Here is a 21,283-nt window from a genome sequence, read left to right on the forward strand (position 1 = left end):
GAAAAGCCATTGAGTATGTGCAGACATTTATCTCCAAGAAGGTGGGTCACACACAGGTTCTAGGAGTGTAATTTGTCAAAGAGCATCCATCTGTCAGGGTGGGAAGGAGCTGGCAGATGAACATCTCTAAGCTCAAGCCACTCCCAGGCCTGCATACATTTCTTTATCTGCTCACAGCACTTTCTCACTGCTGTTAGGGAAAACTTTAATTTTTCTCTTTCTATGGTTCAAAAAGGACCAAAAATGAATTTAGAAATTGCAGGATGTATATGGAATGACAGAAGGGAATTCTAAAGTTGGCTTTTTGTACTTAGCCAAGATGTTTAAAAAAAAAAATCTTCCAGGACAGGACAGGTAGGTGGCGCAGTGGTTAGAGCACCAGCCCTGAAGTCAGGAAGACCTGAGTGCAAATCTGACCTCACACACTTAGTACCTCTTAGCTATGTAACACAGGGCAAGTCACTTAACCCCAATTGCCTCAACAAGAAAAAAAATTTGTCTTTCAATTCAATTGAATTGATCTAGCTGTCAGCATTTTAATGTCTTTATTTTTTTGGTTGAAAATAGACATATAAGCAGCCAAGTAGTTTTTTTCTCTTCATAATATAATTTTTTTTAAAGTAGACAAATAAACTATACCAATTTCTACCTCAAAAATTTTTATGTGATATTCAATGCTTTTTACTTTCATCCAGAATTAACCAATATACAAGTCCCATAATTAAATGGCATTTCGGTGTATCATTTTAAAAGAAATTATTTTGAATTAACTGACATCATACAGACATAAATTCAAATAACTATCAAGTCCAGTTTTATTAACCTAAGTCAAGTTCTCTCACCCTAACAATAATCAGCAGAGAATCCAGAGTTCTATTTGCTTATCAAAACAGTGATCTCTGATTTGAATCAAAGGATATAGTCAAAGGTTCCCCAGATAAGGAAAACAGATGCTGAGAAAGACAATCAAGAACATATATTATGTTGTGGTATTTTTGATGGTCATTATTACCAAGTCATTTCTTTAGATTTGACTAAAGCAGTCACTGAAGTAGCTAAAACAGCATTACATTTCCCTAGTTATAAAATAAAACTGTTTAAGAAATATTTAATAAAATCCTGAGTAATAAAAACAATGTTACCTCTTTGTTGGTGATGGGAATAGAAAGGAAATAATTAGGTTGATAATATTTTTTCTTTTTCTTCTTCTTCTTCATTGGGTCTTCTTTCCCTGGCCCCATATTTTCCTGTCTCCTCTTAGAATTTATTTCAAGTTCAACAGGTACTAGGGAAATAAAAAACAAGCAATATTCCTCCTATAAATATAATAAAGTAACATGAGGCAAATATAGGAATAGGATGTATGAAATAACTACCCATTAATTGAATATTACTTTCTTCTCACAAATGACATTCCATCTCGCATTTCCATTCCTTTGCACAACTCTCTGTAATCTTGATGTTCTGAGTTCAAATTCTCTAACACTCATCACCTCTAAGAGATTAGACAAGTCATGTAATGGTAAAAATGAGAAGGCTGGACTTTGTGGTTTCTAAGGTTTCTCCACATTCTTGATCTATGATTCTATACAATACTTACAGTTTGATTGAATCAAAATTATAACAAGAAAGGTTTTCTCAGATCAACTATAAACTGGAATAATTGTTTGTTTTTTATGTTCCATAAACTTTAATTAGAAAAATTTGAGCTGAAAGAAATCCTGACCTCCCTTCATTTCACAGATGAAGATGACACCAAAAGTGAGTTATCTATATGAGTTATCTAAAATTATACATCTAGCACCTAGCACTTCACACATAACAGGCAATTAATAAATAATTGTTGATTAGTTTGATAGAAATAGCTACAAAAGCTGAGAAAGCAACCCATAACCTGGTAAATTCTAAACACCTTCCTTCATGTCAGTGTGTACTCATACTTTGCAAATATAATTTAATATTAACTTAAGTTAAATTTAACCAAAATATGCCTTGTTTTGGGGGGGGAGGGGAATGAAAGGGAGAAAAAAATTAATAAAGTAAAAAAGGTGTCTAACAGAGAGCAAAGGAACAATTTTACAAGGGAATGAAGAAAAGATGGCCACTCATGAATATAATTTCTTCTACTAATATATATATATATATATATATATATATATATAATTTCTTAAATTGTTATTTGTTATATATTTTGAATTCTCCCTGCTGTTCTGCTGGGCACATGATAATGCTCTCTTTTCTTTTGTTTCATTTTGTTTTGTACTGCTTTTCTGTTTTTTTTTTTTCTTGTTTCTTCTGATAAAATAAATTGGGAGAAAATAACAAAATGCGTTTAGGTTTTATATTTCACTTAATTCCAAAAAGACAAAAATTAGCAAGATAAGTCAGCTTTCAAAAAAGATAGCTTATCTCAAACAAAAGTCAACATGGTTTGCAAATTAAACACTGTTTTCTATTATCCACACCACTGATACTTTATATTAATATAAATAATTAAAAATTGATTGCAATAATATATCACTGAAGCATTACTCAACAATGAAAAACAAAAAATACAAGAAAAAATTGACTTTTAAATTCCTATCAACAATAAGCCCACTAATATCAAAATCTTCCTGCACTTCTCTATTTAAAGCTAAATCTGCCTGTTGTCCTTCCAATACTTTGCTTTGATACTTCTTCTTCCTGTTGATCTTTTGTCATTCATTGTATTGTGTAATTTTAAACAAATAAAATTCAAGTCAGTTGAGCTTACATTACTATATTTATACTATACTATATACATATACTCTAGATGGCGAAAGGATTAGTGGAATAGATGGATCAGCCTGTCTTGTCAGATGACTAATCAAGATTGATCTGATGGGAGTCTGAATTTCATTCAATTTTGCACATAACAAGATCTGGGTCGGGAAGATTAACATATATTGTCTTTTAGGTTTAATCCGAGGATAGACAATCCTGGGAGAGCATAGCAATCCTAGATTTCCTGGGACCCACTATCATGAGAGGTTAAGCCTTTTTATTTATTTAGGGATTGTGAACTGAATGAGGAGTTAGTGTTATATCCTCAGAGTGATTGGGGAACCTCATAAGGACACTGATAGATTAACTTTCCCCAGGCTTTCATCACACTTGATAGCTGATTTATCCCTCAAAAGTGAGACAATAAGACTAAAATTATGTCAAGAATAAAGGTTAGAAACGAAGATTTTCAGTTGTTATACTTTGAGTAAGAAAAAGAAACAACACCAATAGAATGGGAGATTACTGGCTACAATAAAACAGAAACATGGGGTACATGGCTTTGCTTGATCACCATAAGAATTATGTCACCGAATTCCAACAGATTTTTGAATAACTACAATACAGATTAAAGCCATTCATCAGCAAATCAGTAGCTCCCACAAAAATGTGACTTGGTTCTATATATAAAAATCTCAATAAACTTATCTACAATGAATTGCCTGAGGTCATCACATCCCTGCCTGGACACTAGAACAAGTTCAAACTAAAGCGTTCATCTAGGGCCTTCCACTGAAAGAGTCTTGTTCACTTACTATACCTTCTTCTGTAGTTAGGGCAAGAGTGGGTAGAACTTGTTTTTACTATCCCTAAGGTAATGAAATTGGAAATAATATAGCTCCATCTATCTTGACTTGATTCAACTCCAAATTAATCTAGATTTTCAGCTAAGCAGGGCACAACCACAAAACTACCTGAACAAATGATTACATTGATATAAAAGGGTTAATTTGATTTCCCTACTGCAGAAAAATTCTCAGAACATCAGCTAATTGCTCTCAGGGTTTCACATAAGTCATATTCTCCACTTCTCAATCTAATGACTGTTCATCCAGTTCCACCTCTCAAACAGGTACATACATCAATTCTCTGCCATGAAGGACTGTCTAGAAGACTTTACTGAACAGATTCTGATAAAGAATGACCATATCATTGACTCACAGTCCAACGCTAACTGAAGTTTTTAAGATCATTAATTTTTAATCAACATATGGCTCAGAACCTGTCAGTCATCCTGTTCAAAATGATCCTTAAGTAATCCAGTGGCTGAAATAACATTATCCAACTACCTCCTGAAATACCTCAATTAAAAACTAACTCCAGAAGCAGCTATCAAGTGAGGGATTAGATTAAATGTTTTGTAAGGTCTCTTTAAGCTCTAAATTCTGTGATGCAACTTATCTCTATTCTTTTAACAAATGTATAAGCATATCTGTTGAGTCTAAATCACTACATTTAAATATATTTAATAATATGAAAAAATTAGTCTTTGCACATACTAAATTGTTAAAGTAATATATACTTACAAGCAATGGAATATAAAGCATTAGCCAAAAAAATTCCACATAATATTAAAGATTATTATTTCAATCCTTTCATTTTGCAGATGAGTAAATCACTTAGACTCAATGATGTAACATGATATAGGAGACTCAGAATCAAACCTTATAACAAACCATCCAAATCTCCTGAACTTTTGATCTGATTATTTTCGCATTTTGGTTTTTGTGTAGGGTTTCTTCCCTAATTATCTATTTACAAGTGCTCAAATTTAAGTTATAATGATATCTAATAAATTCAAGAAATGAAATTGAATATCTATTTTCCTTAACAAACCACCATTCCATGAGGTTTTATTAAATTTGTTTATTGGCAAAAACTACAACACACATTCTGATCACATTTAATTCTTTGCCTTAAAAATGTTTATGGATTAACATTTTTAACTGAAATTTCAGCATCACTCTTAGGGAATTGTAGAAGAACCATTATTTTTGAAAGCAATGCATGTGTTTTCTTGCATTTTTTAATGGACCTAAATAAAACCTTTAAAATAATCTTTCCTAAGATCCAAATGAGTTATCAGTAACCAAAATAGGTCAATGAACATTAGATACCTATCTTTCAGACAATTTAATGAGTGCTAGGAATACAAAAAAGCTCTCAAGAGACTTACCATAGAATGAGGACAACAGCAAGCAAAGAAATATGTAAAGACTATATATAGACAGAATAAATAGAATTGAATGGGAGAGAGGCATGGCATTAGTATTAAGAAGGGTTGAGAAAGCCTCCTGGAGAAAATGGAATTTTAGCTGGGACTTAAAGGAAGCTACAGGAGCTATGAGATGAGAAGGAAGAACATACCCAGACATGGGGGGAATGGTGAGAGAAAATGTCTGGGACTGAAAGAAGTAATGCCTCGTTTCTGAGACAAGTCATTGGGTTGAAGAGTAGTTGGCAGAGAAGAAATTCAAGATGAAAAGGTAAAGGAAGTTAGATTATGAAAGGCTTTCAATGACAAAAGACACATTCTGTCTTTGACTCCTGAGGTGATGGGGGCCATTGGAGCTTACTGAGTGGGAAGGTGGGATGTTAGGAAGGGGGTGTTAGAAGGCGATAGGTAACACGGCCAGATCTCCACTTTACTAGGTAAACACTTCGGTGGCTAAATGGAAGAGGGAGGAGAGGAGAAGAAGCAGGCAGAACCACCAGCAGCCTATGGCAGCAGTCTGGGCATCCTGCACAGGGACACAGCAGGGAGGTGACAGTATCTGAGGAGAGAAGGAAGCACAGGCCTTGGCAACAGCTCAGAAGGGCCAGGGGAGAGAGAGAGAGAGAAGTTGAGGATGAGGCCTAGAGATTAAGCCTGGGAGATTAGGAGGACAGAGTTTCCCTCTATTGTAAGAAAGGCGGTGGGAAAGTAGAGCAGGATCAAGAGGAAAGATAATAGGTCCGATTTTGGCCATGTTGAGTTTAAGATATCTACCAGACATCCAGTTCAAAATGTCTGGAAGACTTCTGCACATCAGCAGAGACAGGTAGGGCAAGATAGGTAGAGCCATCAGTCTACTTTTAGAGAGTTTCCAGAGCACTGAGATGTTAAGAGGTTTGTCCGTGATCACCTTCTCTATAATACAAGAGGCATGACTCAAACTCAGAACTTCCATATTGCAAAATTTGTCCTTGATTAAAGTGATCAAATTCCTGAAAATTATAGTAATTTTTACAAAATAATCTTAAAATCAAATCTTTCCACAGATTAGAACCCTAACTGCAAATGGAAAATCTACCAAGTTATTAAATGGATTAACATTTGAGAACTTTTAATTCAATTTATTTATTTGGGACAGTACTGGAAATGAGCAATTATGCACCTTTAGTCCTAAGAAAGTTGCCTAGAGACTTGAGTAACCACTCAAGTGATTTGCCCAGGGTCACACAGCCAGTATTCATCAGAGATAGAACTTGAACCCAGGTTTTCTTAGCTTGTAGATCAACTCTCTAACACACCACACTGTGTTATGAAAATATATTTCTCAATAAACACGAAAAGATAAGCTACAATCTATACAATTGTCCAACAGTTTTATAAGCTCTAAACATGAAAGATTTTTAAAATTAAGTATTTTCTATTTAGCATGTTAACTAACATAGGAGTAATTATTTTCTATATCTGTTAAATCACCAACATTGTTATAAAATGCCATTTGAGGCATATTCTAACTAAAACAATAATATACTGAAATTCTATACTTAGGAACAGAAGATGATTAAAAGAACTATTTCTCAAGATATTTTTGTTTTGAATTTTACTACATAAATAATTGTAATGCTGTTATCTACAAAACTGCCTCTTAAAAGATCTGGCTTAAATAAGCCAAATAAGGTTTTATTTATGTAGAACAATAGAGAAACACTAACATTCAGTTTGGACAAAACAGAGGCTTTACAGAATCTCACAGTTTTCTATTTTCTACCTACCATCTACAACACCTACCAGGATATCTCTTATAAGAGAATGATGGCAAATAGAGCACGAAGATTCTGATGTTTCATAATTCTCTTTCAGACAAGTTATGAAATAAAAAGGAATTTTCCTCCATTTGTTTTTGGAGGGCAACATGTTACACTCCATTCAACAAAAAGTGTGAATTTGAATCTATGCCTATCTACTATTTGCTCTGTTTCTAAGAAAGTGTATGTGGGTGAACTGATGCTGAGTGAAATGAGCAGGACCAGAAGATCATTATATACTTCAACAACAATACTATATGATGATCAATTCTGATGGCCATCTTCAAACAATGAGATGAACCAACTCAGCTCCAATAGAGCAGTAATGAACTGAACCAGCTACACCCAGCGAAAGAATTCTGGGAAATGAGTATGAACTACTACATAGAATTCCCAATCCCTATATTTGTGTTCGTCTGCATTTTTGATTTCCTTCACAGGCTAATAGTACACTATTTCAAACTCTGATTCTTTTTGTACAGCAAAAAACTGTTAGGACATGTATGCTTATATTGTATTTAATTTATACTTTAACATGCTTAACATGTATTGGTCAACCTGCCATCGAGGGGAGGGGATGGGGGAAGGAGGAGAAAAATTGGAACAAAAGGTTTGGCAATTGTCAATGATGAAAAATTACCCATGCATAAAGAAAGAATTTTAAAAAATGAAAAAAAAATAGGAAGTTACAATTAAAAAAATAAAGAAAGAAAGAATATACATAGGAAAAAAAAAAAGAACGTGTATGTGGGGTGGGAGGGGAACAAGAGGGAGGGAGAAAAGGGGGGAGAGAGAGAAAGAGATAGATAGAGAGATAGAGAGAGAGAGAGAGAGAGAGAGAGAGAGAGAGAGAGATGAATTTATTGAATTAGTTTGTATAATTCTAAATGTTTTATAAATAAAAGATTTTTAACATCTTTTAAACAAACTAACTATCTTGAGCCCAATTTTGACTACAAAACATTAAGCATTCTTCATTGGGTCAATGCTGGGCCAGAGTTCACAAAAGATAATTTCCTTGCTGGCAGAGCTCCTTTCCCACGATAGTCTTCCCATGAAAGCCTCAGCAGTTAGATTTCATGAGACGTCCAGTGGCCAATAGAAAGACAGAACTGGAGGACAGGCCCATCATATTCATCAAATCCTTTGTACTCAGGTTCTCATTCAAGAACTCCCTGTATCACTTACAACTGGATATTAGAACTCCCTGTGTAATTTCAAAATCCTTGTGATCCTTAAGTATTACTGAAACAGGAAGATTAGCTAAATTTAGCCAGTGTGCCCCTTCTTATCCCTCACACACCTAATTTATCTGAACATTAAGAAAAGATTGGGGATTTTTCTGGACAGGGAGTTGGATTTCTAGTATTTTGGTCAAAAGTTAAGGCTACTTAGCAACAAACATTTTATGGGGTTTTTTAAACTAGAATTAAACAACTGACATTTTTATATAACTTTTGGGCTTTGAATATTTGTGGAGAAAAGCTTTATTTAAAATAACACTATAGCAGGAAAAAAAAAGTCAGAAGTGTCACTTCAGTCAAGCCTTAATGAAGCCACAGAACATTTTCCTTTTTTATTCTACTGTTTCTTCATTCACTTCTTATTTTGTTTAAAGCCAAAGGCTTATTAAAAAAAAATCTTAATTCTTTATTTTGTATGTTTATTCTTTATAGTCTCTACTTCTTATACCAGATGCAGCTCTAACTTACATTAGCATTTTTTTTATTACAAGTTTAATTCTAAAGTCAACTTAGTCATTAAGTTACATGTAGTCATATACATAACTTAGAAATGTTTTGGGTATGAAAAAATATTGATGGTATACTAATGACCTGAGCTATTTTTGCTCAACTGTATTTATTTCATTGGTGTAGGGCAGTGATTCCCAAAGTATGCTCTGCATACCCATAGGAGACCACAAGATCCCTTTCGAGAGTTCACAGGATCAAATTATTTTCCTAATAATATGAAAACATTATTTACCTATTAAAATACTCCTTTCCTTTTCTAACTATGTTTTTCTGTGAAGCCAAATTTTCTTAATATACTTTAATCAACACATTGAAACACAAAATGCAGAAACCAGTATGAGAGTCTAGCTTATGGTGTTTTTTTTAAAAGCCAAACATGAAAAAGATTTGCAAAAAATATATAAAACAAAGCTCTTTTCACTAATTTTTATTTTTTTAAAAAATATTATTTTCATTACAGTATCATGTATGGTAACATGTTATAAGTTTGTTATTTCAAATGAATACATGAATATTTTAGAATTTTATCTATTTTGATTTCTAATACAGTAAATATTAATAGATACAACTCATATAAATAAAAGCTTTTTAAGGTCATCAATTTTTAAGGACATAAAAGGGTCCTGAGACTAAACCAGTTTGACAACTGCTAACAGTAAAGACCTTCTTATTCTAACGCAGAGCCATACTACTGTGCCTGGGTAGACCAGAAATCACAGGATTACAGATCTAGAGTTGTCAGGGATTTTAAAGAACATCAAGTCCAATTCTTTTATTTTATGGACAAATAGATCATTTCAGATTGTATGCATTCTACCAGGCTGACTTCATAATATGTGAATCACCTGTCTGGGACACTAAGAGATAGTGCTGGACCATTAAATCATTGAGTCAAAAACAGGATTTGAATCTAAATCTTCAAGATACTAAGGCCAGATCTCTATCTTCTATGCCATATTGCCTGTCTTCTTGAAAATTATTTAGAGAAAGCATTTTAATTTTACATCCAAATCAAAAAAAGCAAATGAAGGCACAAGAGACCAATCCAAAAAATTTGATATGTTCAAATTTAAATTTATGTGATTAGCAGAGTTTAAAAAGGAGAAAAATATTGCAAGTAATTTGTTTCCAAATGCTTATAAATAACTAATAGAATTTATAGTGGCACCGAAGGTCCAAAAAGGCTGCCCTGCCTATCTTATGGTCTCCTTAGATAGGAGGATACTTTCAACTCTACACATCCCCAACTGCTTTGAATTCATAAATGGAATTCTTCTACAAACTTGTTCTGTAAAGGAGACACTAAGATCTAATTATTTAATAAGCACAGAATTTAAAACCACAGGACTGGGTTTGAATTCTAGAAATATCACAAGGGTGTGATCTTGAAGTCTGTTTCTTAGATCTAAAGCATTTGAGATAATTATATTTAATATTAGCCTCTTTTTAAAAGTTTCCTTATCTATAAAATGGGACAGAAAGTACTTTTAACATTATTTTTAAAGTACAGTGCATCTTAAAGTAACTCTTTCAGCCTGTTTTCTCAACCATAAATGAATAGCAAGGCTGGATTCTAAGTAGTGTCTAAAGAGATGAGTCCCTTCCTAGTTCATTTTTTCCTTTTTGCCACTAAAAATAGAGTCCATTTAATCAAATATTTTATAAAACATTAAGGATTTTATATCTCTTAAGTATCCTTGTCTCAGGCCCTTTTTCTCTCTAAAATAAATAAATAAATACACATATTACTGGGTTACTTCCTGAGGAAGCCAATGGGACTTGGAAAAAGGAACAATGATTAGATAAGGTGTCAAGACACTAGGATTCTACTTCTGGCTTTGTCATTGACTATACTGCTATATGGTCTTACTTCACTGGACTATCTACAACTCAAGTTTTCTGATTTGTAAAATAATGAGATGCAATTAAATGCTTTCTATTCCAGCAGCAACAATGTTCTGTTAATTTTAATTTCCCCATACTCTTCTAGACATACTCCTTATTCCTCTCTGAAAGGATAAACTTGATGACTATAAAGAAATTTTTATCCTACCATAGTTATTAATCATGTTCCAGGAGATAATGTTGCCCTATGTAAAGTTATAGTACAAGTTTTCCCACAGACATTAAATTCATATTTTATTTGTTGAATTTCCAACTCTATTTAACCATTTAAGGGCAAAAATCCCAACTATATAAATGGAACACATTTTCAATAGAAATATTATAAATCATTTTCATACACATGATTTCTTTTGGATTATTCAAGTTAATACATATAAATCTCTCTTTTTTTTAAAAAATGTGAACCTAAAAGTCACTCTTGCTGACATTAAAAGGGCTCCAACAAAAAGTATTAAGGAAATAATCTGTGAACTGTAGGATGATCTGGTCCTTTATTTTGAGGAATCCCAATAGAACCACAAATATTAGATGTTTGTGGTAAGTGTCTTTGCATAATATGAAGATGCTCAATTTTGAAAGTGTAAAACCATTTCATTTGATATTCATAACACCCTAATAAAAATAGGTAGTATAAAACTCTTAATATCTCCAATTTACAAATAAGAGAACTATGAGAGAGCCAACATTATAAAATTCTATTCTGAGGAAGATAATTTGTATTTCTACTAAAAAATACAAGTGCTCAAATCAGCAAAAAGGAAAATGCATGATAGTATTTAAATACATAATACCCTAAAACATGTATTATTTAATATGAATATACTTACATTGAAATTCATCTTCTATATCTATAGCAGAAAATGGCATTTCTGCCATCACATCATCAGGATCCCATCCCCGCATACTTTTCCTTTTTCTTCTTGACATCATTTTCAACTTCTTGGAATTTATTCCTACTTCAATATATAAAACAATGTATAAGTACATTTATTTTTTTTTGCATACTGAGTTTCTAAGGGAGAGGGGCCTATTTCTTTACTTAGTATTTTATGGTTGCAGAGATTTAGAGCTGAAGAAACACCATATAAGTCACTCACTCCAACTTTTTTCTTTTATAAAGGAGGAAACTAAGGTAGAAAGATATTAAATGACTTGTTCAGGATCAGACAAAAAAGGGGTGCTAAAAGGTAAGACTCCATATAGTTATACTCCTTAATTTTTTGGAGAAGCAAATTGAGGCCTACTGAGGGTAGGCTGCCCAAAATAAATAAACATCACTGAGGCAGAATTTATATAAAGGCCTTCTAATTCCAAAATTTGTTTTCCTTCAAAGTACATTTAATTAAAATCATTGATGACAATACTTCAGAGATCTCCATCAATACAGAAACATACTTCTTCATTACTATTTCTCAGATGGCTGGGGCCAAAAATTTCAACACCTGAAAAAAAGGACTCTACAAAAATTAGTGAAGGTGGTCCCTGAAGAGTAGATACGCTGATAATTTAGCATTAAAAACCTTTCTAATTTGATAGAACTAGTCAAAAATCCAGGGTCACCTCCATGTATATGAGATATAAAAGACTTTGATATAAAATAAAATTAACTTAGCTCAAACTATCACAACTATAACTTCTTAATTCTAACGCTATGATACAGTCTTGTTGCAATATTTTAAAAATATAATGCACTTTATTATATTAATGAATAGTATTAATTTGTCACTCCCTCATTTTGTCACTGACATGGGTTCATTTAAAAAAATTTTTTTTTTACATATATTTTAGAATACCTATTTAAATCAATTAAAGAAATTCAGCTTTTTTGGAAACAAAAGTAAATCATCTGAATGATTTTCAATTATTTCTTTTAAAGCTTACCTTTTCCTGTCAGTGCATTCTTTCTCCCCCCCATGTATAAAATGCATGTACATGTACATATACACACATTTACATATATGCTGTCAGTTATAAATAACATTTATAATTAACAATTAAAACAGGTCATTAACATTTGTATTTGTTTTAATTAGATGGAATAACTGGCGAGTATCCACATTTTTGTGTAGTTGAGTGGAAGAATCCCATCTTTTACTTTAAATAACTTACCAATGCCTGATCTTTTATATTCCATTATTCTGAAAATCTTTAAGGAACATTAAGTATATTATTTGGAAGAATAGGATAACCTAAAACTATATGAATTTCTTTATGCTTTTAAATTCTCTTATATTGTGTCTTCTTTAAGAATAATACATATATGAAGTACAGAGAAATAAAAATTACTACATATAATCTTAGTCATCTACATTAAAAGAGCCCAAATATCCACTTGAGTGACACAAGATAAGTTTCTAGTTCAGTTTAATTAATTTTTCTGTGCCTTACTATAGATTTACAGCTGGATGGGACCTGAGAGACTTTCTGAATAAAGTGGCCTGATATGTCAGATTTAACAAATATGGAAAAAAATATAATGTATTTTATGTCATGTACCTAACTCATAGGTTTTTTTTAGGGCAGAGCATCTTCTAAACCTTAAAATACTACATGAACAATAATTACTGTTTTTATATTGCTTTCCTATTGGCAATGTGTCATCTCTTTTAACTGAAAAGCAATGTATAACGCCCCCTCCAAAAAAAAAGTGGACTTGAAAATCAGGAATACTGGTTTTAAATCAAGGTTTTGTTGTTTACTACTTCTGTGACTGAATAAATCCCTAGGGACTTCTGTTCCCTCTTTTGTAAGATAATATCTGCACTAGCCACCTTCATATGGTTGTTATGAGGAACAAATGCAATACTTTATAAAACCCTTTGTAAGCACTAAAGCATTACATAAATTAAAGTTAATATATTAAAAACTAGACTGTGTGGAAGAAGACATTCATTTTGTCTACTATATTAACAAGGTGATTAATACCAAAGCAAAATGTTCTGACATATATTGTTAACAGTACCAAAATTATGACTTTAAATATAATTAATAAATTCATAAACATTTAAATATTAGAGAAATAAGAACTGTTTGTATTTGGTTTTTTATACTTCTCTGACTTGAAAAGCATAAAAGCTTTTTTCTATTTCTCTTTGGAGCATACAAATTGCAGGAAATTATTAAAAGAAATATTTTAAACCATGACAAGCCTTCTGTTTACAAAATATTAAAAATTCATTGAATCCTCATAGATTTTACTGATGTTTCAAATGACCTTTTTTTTTTTTTTTTAACTATGAAAGGTTTTTGTTTGTTTTTTTTTTTTGGGGGGGGGGTTTGAGACACAACTCAGTTTAGTGAATGGAAAGCTGCCTTTAAGTCCTGCTTTGACACATACTGACAGTATAATCCTGGTTAAAGTTACTTAAACTCAAAATACCTCCAAGAAATTCTCAGTGGTATTAGAGTAATTGTTGACCTGAAATCACATTTACTTTAATAGGAACCCCCTACATGAATAAAATCACAGGCCCAGGCAAAATAATAATAATAATGGAAATGTTATCTGTTTTAAAATGCATGAAGGATAATGAATATATATCTACTTTGTATTCAAATGGAATGGAGCCTTTCTTAGAAAAGTATAGGATTTAGAGATAATCTAATCCAACTGCTCCACTTTATAGTCAATCAACAGGCATTTATTATGTACTTCATTTGTACAAAGTTCTATGCAAAGTATTTAGAAAGTAAAGCAAAAGTTACCCACACCCTCCGTTTATAATCTACTGGGACAGATAACATGGAAATGTCTAGATAAATACAGGTTATATACAAAGGAGCTTGAGATAATTGCTAAAAGTACAAGCATTTGCTGGGAAGCAAGAGGAAAGCTTCTTATAAAAGGTGGGATTGAAGCTGAGTCTAGAAAAAAATCAAGGGAAGTAGAGGTGAAGGTGAGAAGGAAAAAAACAAGTCAATTCAGAAACTGGAGGTAGAATATCATGTGTGAGAAACAGCAAGGAGCCCAGTGTACATGTTTCAAAGTGAGTAAAGCAAAGACTGGAAAAGTAGGACATGGGCAGGTTATAAAGCATTTTAATGCCAATTAATGGGTTTTATATTTGAAACTGAAGGGAATAGGGGACCTCTGGTCTTTATTGAGAAGTGGTATAAGGAAAACTAGAATTCTAGTAAATTATTTTGGCAAAAAACCAATTAGTAGACTATTTCAATAATTCAAATGAAAGGTGATAACCTGTTATTGTTCATCCTTTCCACTCAAAGAGGATCAACAACACCACTATGTTGGGTCAAGATACAGTGTGTTCCAATTGTGGCTAATCAGATCAATATGAGCTCAGCTAATATCAATAGTCCAGGTTAAAGGACTATATACTATTGAGGACCCATATACTATGATGTCATCCATGTGACAGATAAGAGGAAACATAACTATACAACGTGAAGATAGAAATGACAAATAGAGATTACCCTGAGGTTACAACGTTGAGTAACAGGGAAGATGGTAGTACCCTCAACAATAATAAGGAAGTTCAGAAGAAGGGAGGGTGTAATGGAAAGAATCTGTTTGGTGGGAGTACAACTTAAGATGTATTAAGTTTGGGGATGCCCATAGAACATTTAGTTTGAGATGTCTAAAAAAAACAGCTGTTTATGCAAGTCTATAACTCAGGAGAGAGAAGGGTTAGATAAACAGATCTGACAATCACCAACACAGAGATCCTTAACTGAACGCATGGAGAGCTAATATATTGGACAGCAGAATTGGGATCCAAAGGCATTTTGTCAGACAAGAGCAAAGGGCTGAATGAAATAACATGAAATTCAGTAGGGATAAATGTAGTCTTTCATTTAGGTATTAACAACAAAGCCAGCAATGAGACGTGGCTGCCAAAAATGATAATATATTCTTAGATTTCACTGGAGATGTACAGCTTCCAAAAACTGAGAGGTGATAAACCCATTGTAAATCAAACATCAACTGGTACACTGTGTTCAGTTTTGGACATCTCAGTTTAGGAGGGACATGAAGAAGCTAGAGTCTAAGGGAGGGCACTCAAAATAGTTAAAGGTCTTGAGTTCATGACAAGCATTGAATGAAGGAATTTGGTTGGGCATGTTTAGCCTAGAGAAAAGGCTCAGAGAAGAGGATACCTGTGTTCAAGTATCTGAAAGACTATCACAAAAAGGATTAGGTTTGTTCTTTTGTTCCCAAAGAGCAAAAGCAGGGGCAGTAGGTAAAAATTACCAAGAAGACAATTTAGGATTAAGGTCAAGAAAAGACACCTAGCTTTCTAAAAGTGGAATGACTTGCCTCAAGAGGTAGTGATTTACTCTCCTCAGAGGTCTTCAAGCAGTGGCTGGCCAATTATACATTTGGCATATTATGGTTAATATTCCTTTATGTATGGGTTCAACTAGATGTTGCAAGCTCCAAATTCTCAAATTCTATGTGATTATGAGCTGATAAGATCAGTCAATAAGAGAGTAGAGTTTAAAAAGCAAGACAAAAGAACCAAAGACAGAGAACTGAGGGACACCCATGATTAACACTCCAGACATGGCTGAAGATCCAGAAAAGGATACTGAGAAGGAACAATCAAATATAAGGAACCATAAGCAGTGTGTCATAGCTAAGGGAGTCAAGGGAACAGGCACCATAGTAGACATGAAGAGAGAAAAGAAATTATTTTCTTCACACGTGTAGCAGTAACGGAATTCAAAACCACATTGTCTGGCTCCAAATGCAGTGCTCTTCTCACTATATCATTATTTTTACTATCCAAAGACTTGATATGGTACAGGCAAAGTGTAGCCAACATAAAGATAGGCAATATGTCTCTTTCAAGAAACTAAACTTTAAAAATCCTGCCTGGAAGACAAATCTCAATATCCCCTTTTCAGCATTAAAATGAGGCTTGTAAAATGTATTTTTAAAAATAATTTTAAAGTATCTTAACATTTGGTCTACATAACCCAAATAAAATATGACTCTCACTTTATGGATCATCGTAAGCCTAGTAACATATCATAGAGATACACTTGAAAGTCTTATACTTACTGAAGTATGTTTAAATTATTGGCACATATATTGTTTATATATTGTATATATTGGCATATATATATGTTGTTTAGCAAATATCTTCATTAAAACTCTAATACTAAAGAAAAACAAAATGCACAATATTTTCCTTAACACATAAAATGACAAATTTTATAGAAGATTCTCCAAAACTCAGTGCAAGTTTAAGTTAGAGACATAAAACTAGAGTTTTGAAATATCCTATATTTAAAGCATCAAATAAAATTTTATTAAGCAAGCCACCCCATTAACAATTTTGTGAGAGAGATCATAGGTTCAAAAGAGCCTTAAAATTATATGGGCCAACTCTCTCATTTACACTTATGGAACATGAGGCCATAGAAGAAAGAAACAACTTCTTGGATATCATACAGGTAGCAAATAACAGCTACAATATGAACAAGATTATGTTAACCACATGGCCTTTTAAAGTTTGCAATGCTGTGTGACATTTAACAAGGCATTTAAAGTACAGTTTCTTGGGCTTCTTCATTTACAGAAGAGTCTAATACTATCAACCAATAAACAATATACAAAGTCATTGTATATATGGGGAAGAGGTAAAGGTAAGAGTATAATTATTTAGATAGCATTTACTACATAGCAGGTACTGTTCTATGTGCTTTTTCTATAAATATTACCTCATTTAAGATCTTCACACTCATCTTGGGCAATAGATGCTAGTATCATTCCTATTTTACATTTGAAAAATCTGAGACTAACACAAGTAACTGGGGATGGGGGGAAGAGAGAGGTGTTCAGTCATGTCTACCTATTCATTACTCTATTAGGGGTTTTCCTGGCAAAAGATACTGGAATGGTTTGCAGTTTCCTGCTCCATTTCATTTTACAGATGAGAAAACTGAGGCAAGCAAGGGTAAATGACTTGCAGATTTACACAGTTAAGTGTCTGAAGCCACATTTGAACTTAAAAAGCCCAGACTCTGAGGCCAGCACACTACCACTTTGCCATCCAGCTGCTCAGGATCACACAGCTTTCCCAGAATGGATTTCAATTCAGCTCTAACTCCAGGTCTAATGTTTTAGTCACAAAGTAGTACAGGTATTACCCAGAATTTTTAAAAATAAGGGTATAAAAACAGAATTTCCAGTGGGAAGCATAAAGAGGATGTGAGAGAAACTGTTAAGCAGAAATAATATGAGGCCTACTGCATAAAAGAATACAGTACTAGGTACTGGGTAAATTCTAGAATTTGCATAGCTTGTCAATTCTTGCCTATATGCATTCTCTACTAAGTACAAACACATAACTCCTAGTAACTTTACTCATTCATTTCCAACTGGAGGTAGCAAAGAAAGTTTCTGAAAGGACACATTCATTCAGTGATTAAGACTAGGTAAGAATTCCAGGAAAAGATACTACCTAGATTACATTTAAAATTTAACTGTGTTACCTTGATAAAGTCCTTTCAACTTTATTGAGCCTCAATTTCTTATCTATAAATTTGGGGAATTGTTCACATCATCTTTAACATTCCTCACACAACTCCTAAGATTCTGAGATTTTGTTTTACTCTTTGTTAATGTCATTAAAGAAGGACTGAATAGGGTTCCAATAGTTCATAAGGAATTTGAAAAGCAATCATAGCAACAATCAACAACTTATGCTACTCTTCTCAATTTAATAGTACCCTTTCTCTTTTCTTATGAAGAAAAAATCCGTCTCTCTTTTAAGACAATTTTGAATTAATCTCACTTAACATTATCTAATTCTGATTACCCCATTTCCTCCAGAATTTCAATTTATACTATATTAATGTGCAAAGTAATAATTTTATGTCTTTGTGGTTTTGTCCTATAAATTCCTTAAGGATATGTACTTATTTTATCCCCTCCCTTTTTATCTGTCTCCTTGATTCCTAACTCTAATGCTCTTCATCAGGTTCTACAAACAGTGGTGGTCACTCAGTAAAAATTGTTCACTTCTAAAATTAGAAACAAATAACTAGATTCACTAGATCTAGCATTTAACTATAGAGCCTCCGTTATTTCTAAACGTATAATACACTAAAGAAACACAGCTCAGACAGTCTTGAGTCCCAAATTTGCAAAAAAAAGTTGCAAAATCAAATAACAAAGAAAAGAGGTTTGTTTCCTTTTTTTCATGTTTGCAATACAAACGCTTCCTCTGCGGATCTTGCCAAGAACTTTGGCCTAGAAACCAGAAAACAAATACTGTGAAATTAGTGAAAACTTAAAAGAGTATGCATTTTGCTATTTGATTGTCCTGTTACTCCTGATTAATGCAAGTGATTTAACTCCTCCAGGTCTGTTTCCTCCTCTGAAAAAGAGAAAGTGTTAGGATCCACGACCTCAAAAGTCCCTTTCTGGTCTAATCTTTTAAAAGAATATCTGTTTCAAAATCTCACCTAGGAACAATAAAGTACCTTAATATAACAATTATTACTTGAATAACAATGTACAAACTGAATAAGAGACTCGAAATTTCATGCGAGTCATACTATTGAGGTGCATTTTTTTTTTTAACTGAGCTGTACTTGTCTGCTTTCAATAGCTAGCTCTTGGGGCTCCTATTACCTCAAAGAGGCAGCGTGTACTAATGGAAAAAGCTAAGCACTCTGAAGTGGAGGACCTGGGTTCTAATATCTCCTCCGACACTTAGTATCTGATTAAGTGAAATTGCTCAAAGAAATGCATTTTCTCCTTTTGCTGGAAAGAAAATCTAGACTTAAGAAAGAACAAAATCAAGCCTTTTGAAACAGGGATTTGAACCTCCATACTTCGACTCCAGGGCCAGTGTCTTTTCCTCTACACTACAGTGCATCTCTGCATAAGAATGCAAAAATTTACCACACTCATGATGTCATTGGTTCCTTTCAAAAAGAAAAAAATAATACTGGTTTCATTATCTGTAAAAGGAGAAGGGTCTTTTAGCCCAAGGCCCTTCTTTCCCTCACTAATTCAATTATCCTACTTGTAATTTCGATTATTCTCTTGTGATTTATCAGATCTCGGAACGCTGGGGAGGGGAGCTGGGAAGTCTCTTCTGCCAACAGGTCCCCCAGGACATCACAACGCCTGGGGCTGCTTTCTTGGGATCTGTGCTCCAGGCTGGAGGTTCTGGGGAGGGAAAAGATGCCTCCTCTTTGGTGGGGCCTCAGGAGTCAAAGTCGGGGGGAGGGAGGGGTGACACCGCCGCCACCACCTCCTCTTCCTCCTCCTCTTCCCGGCCCCAGAGCCGCCAAGAGCCCGAGGAGGGCGGGCTTGCCGGGTGATGGGAAGCGCCAGGGACCGGAGCCCCCAGCCACGGCCTCGGCCCGACGCCCACCCTCTAGCCCGGCGTCGCCCTGCAGGCTCTCACCGTTTCCCGGGGGATCCATCTCCTGGACTGGCCTGAAGGGTTTCTCCCAGGTGGTGGAGTAGTAAAAGGAAGAGGAGAAAGCAGAGGCTGGGACTGCCCAGCTCCACAGCAGTGCACCGGGCCCCGGAACCCAAGAAAGCACGAGTCCCGGGGGCAAGAAGGCCGGGACGCTAAGAGCGACGGGGACCGGGCAAAGAAAAAAGGGACCGGGCAGGAGCGGGGGTAGAGACAGCGGCCAGGCGGGATAGGCCGCGCAGATCGCTGTGTCTCCAACTCCTATAGCCGTGGCTCCGGCTCCTCCTCTCCGGCGCCGCCTCCGTCTCCGGCGCCGCCGCCTGCGTTGCTGCAGCGGCGGCGGCGGCAGCGGCGGCGGCGGCTGAGGCGGAGATGACCAGGGCGGCGGGACCAGCGGGGCAGCCCAAGAGAAGCGGGCGGCAGCGGCCAGGCCCGCGCCGCAGCGGCCGCAGCTGCACCAGCTCCGCGGCCCGCTGGGCTGCAGCGGCACCGGCCCTCCAGGCCAGGGCAGGGGCAGCGGCAGCAGCGCCACCAGCGGCGGCGGAGGTGGTAGCGGGAGCAGCAGCAGCAGCATGCCCCGACTCCGGCTCGAGGTAGCGCGGGGGAGCCGCCGCAACTCTGGATCCAGCCCGGGACCGGGCTGGCGGAGTGCCCCTACCTCCCCAAGGGAGAACCACAGGTGCGGCCCCTGCAGCAGACCAAATCCAGGCGGCCTCCAAAGCAGAGGGAGGCGGGCAGCGGAGAGCGTCAGGCGCGCCGTCTCTTCAGAGGACTACTCCGGGCCCCGGTGCCTCTCGGAGGCTTCTAAATTGCGAGCTTTCCCGCCCCCAAAGCCCGCCGACTACTGCCCCCCTCGCTTTCACGTGTTCCATGATTGCCCTCCCCCCAGTTCCTCACTCCCCTAGCAGAGCGCGGGGCTAGTGTTTGCAAACAGAGCTGAGGAAGAAGACACGTGCGGAGGGAGGAGCTGAGGGCGTGCCCGCTGGAAACATTGGCGCTCGAGGGCACGCAAAGTCCGGCTCTTCTGGACCCAGGAATCCGGACAGGAGGAGCACGGGGATGGGTGCAGTGGGGCAGGGGCTTTAACCATCCAGTGCAAATGTGCATGCCTCGGAATCCAACCTAAGAGCTCCCAGCTCTGGGCCGAGTGTAGACACTCCACTAGAGGTTCAGATAAAAAGAGAAAGTTAACTGGCCGGGAATAACCCTGAAACAACCAACCCAAAGTTAAATAAACATTCACTCTGGGAAGAAGCGTCCGAATTTTTTTTTTTTTAAATTCCCCAAATGACAATTATATTATTGATTTAGTTATGTCTGCAAAAATAAACAAGACTAGGTATGTCCTTCGGCTAGTTCAGCCATCATGTTTAAAACTACTACAATATTGAATACTGA

The 21,283-nt window shown here is 35.6% G+C and overlaps 1 protein-coding gene across 5 annotated transcripts in view; it reads right to left on the bottom strand.

Annotated features, from left to right (window-relative positions):
- AKAP7 (A-kinase anchoring protein 7) overlaps positions 1 to 20,804 on the bottom strand; it is a 147,357-nt gene extending 126,553 nt beyond the window's left edge. For 3 of the 5 annotated variants that reach the window (XM_031964258.1, XM_031964257.1, XM_031964259.1), the window contains exons 1-3: positions 19,871 to 20,803; positions 11,309 to 11,437; positions 1,143 to 1,285 (exon numbers count right to left, since the gene is read on the bottom strand). In XM_031964258.1, the coding sequence (XP_031820118.1) occupies positions 1,143 to 1,285; positions 11,309 to 11,437; positions 19,871 to 20,459 (861 nt within the window). In that variant the 5' untranslated portion in view covers positions 20,460 to 20,803. Of the gene's footprint in view, positions 1 to 1,142; positions 1,286 to 11,308; positions 11,438 to 19,870 lie in introns of all 5 variants that reach the window. The other 2 variants (XM_031964256.1, XM_031964255.1) reach the window with 2 other exon arrangements.
- Positions 20,805 to 21,283: the final 479 nt, after the last annotated feature.

This window comes from Sarcophilus harrisii, chromosome 4 (genome assembly GCF_902635505.1).
Source record: "Sarcophilus harrisii chromosome 4, mSarHar1.11, whole genome shotgun sequence".
NCBI classification, from domain to species: Eukaryota; Metazoa; Chordata; class Mammalia; order Dasyuromorphia; family Dasyuridae; genus Sarcophilus; species Sarcophilus harrisii.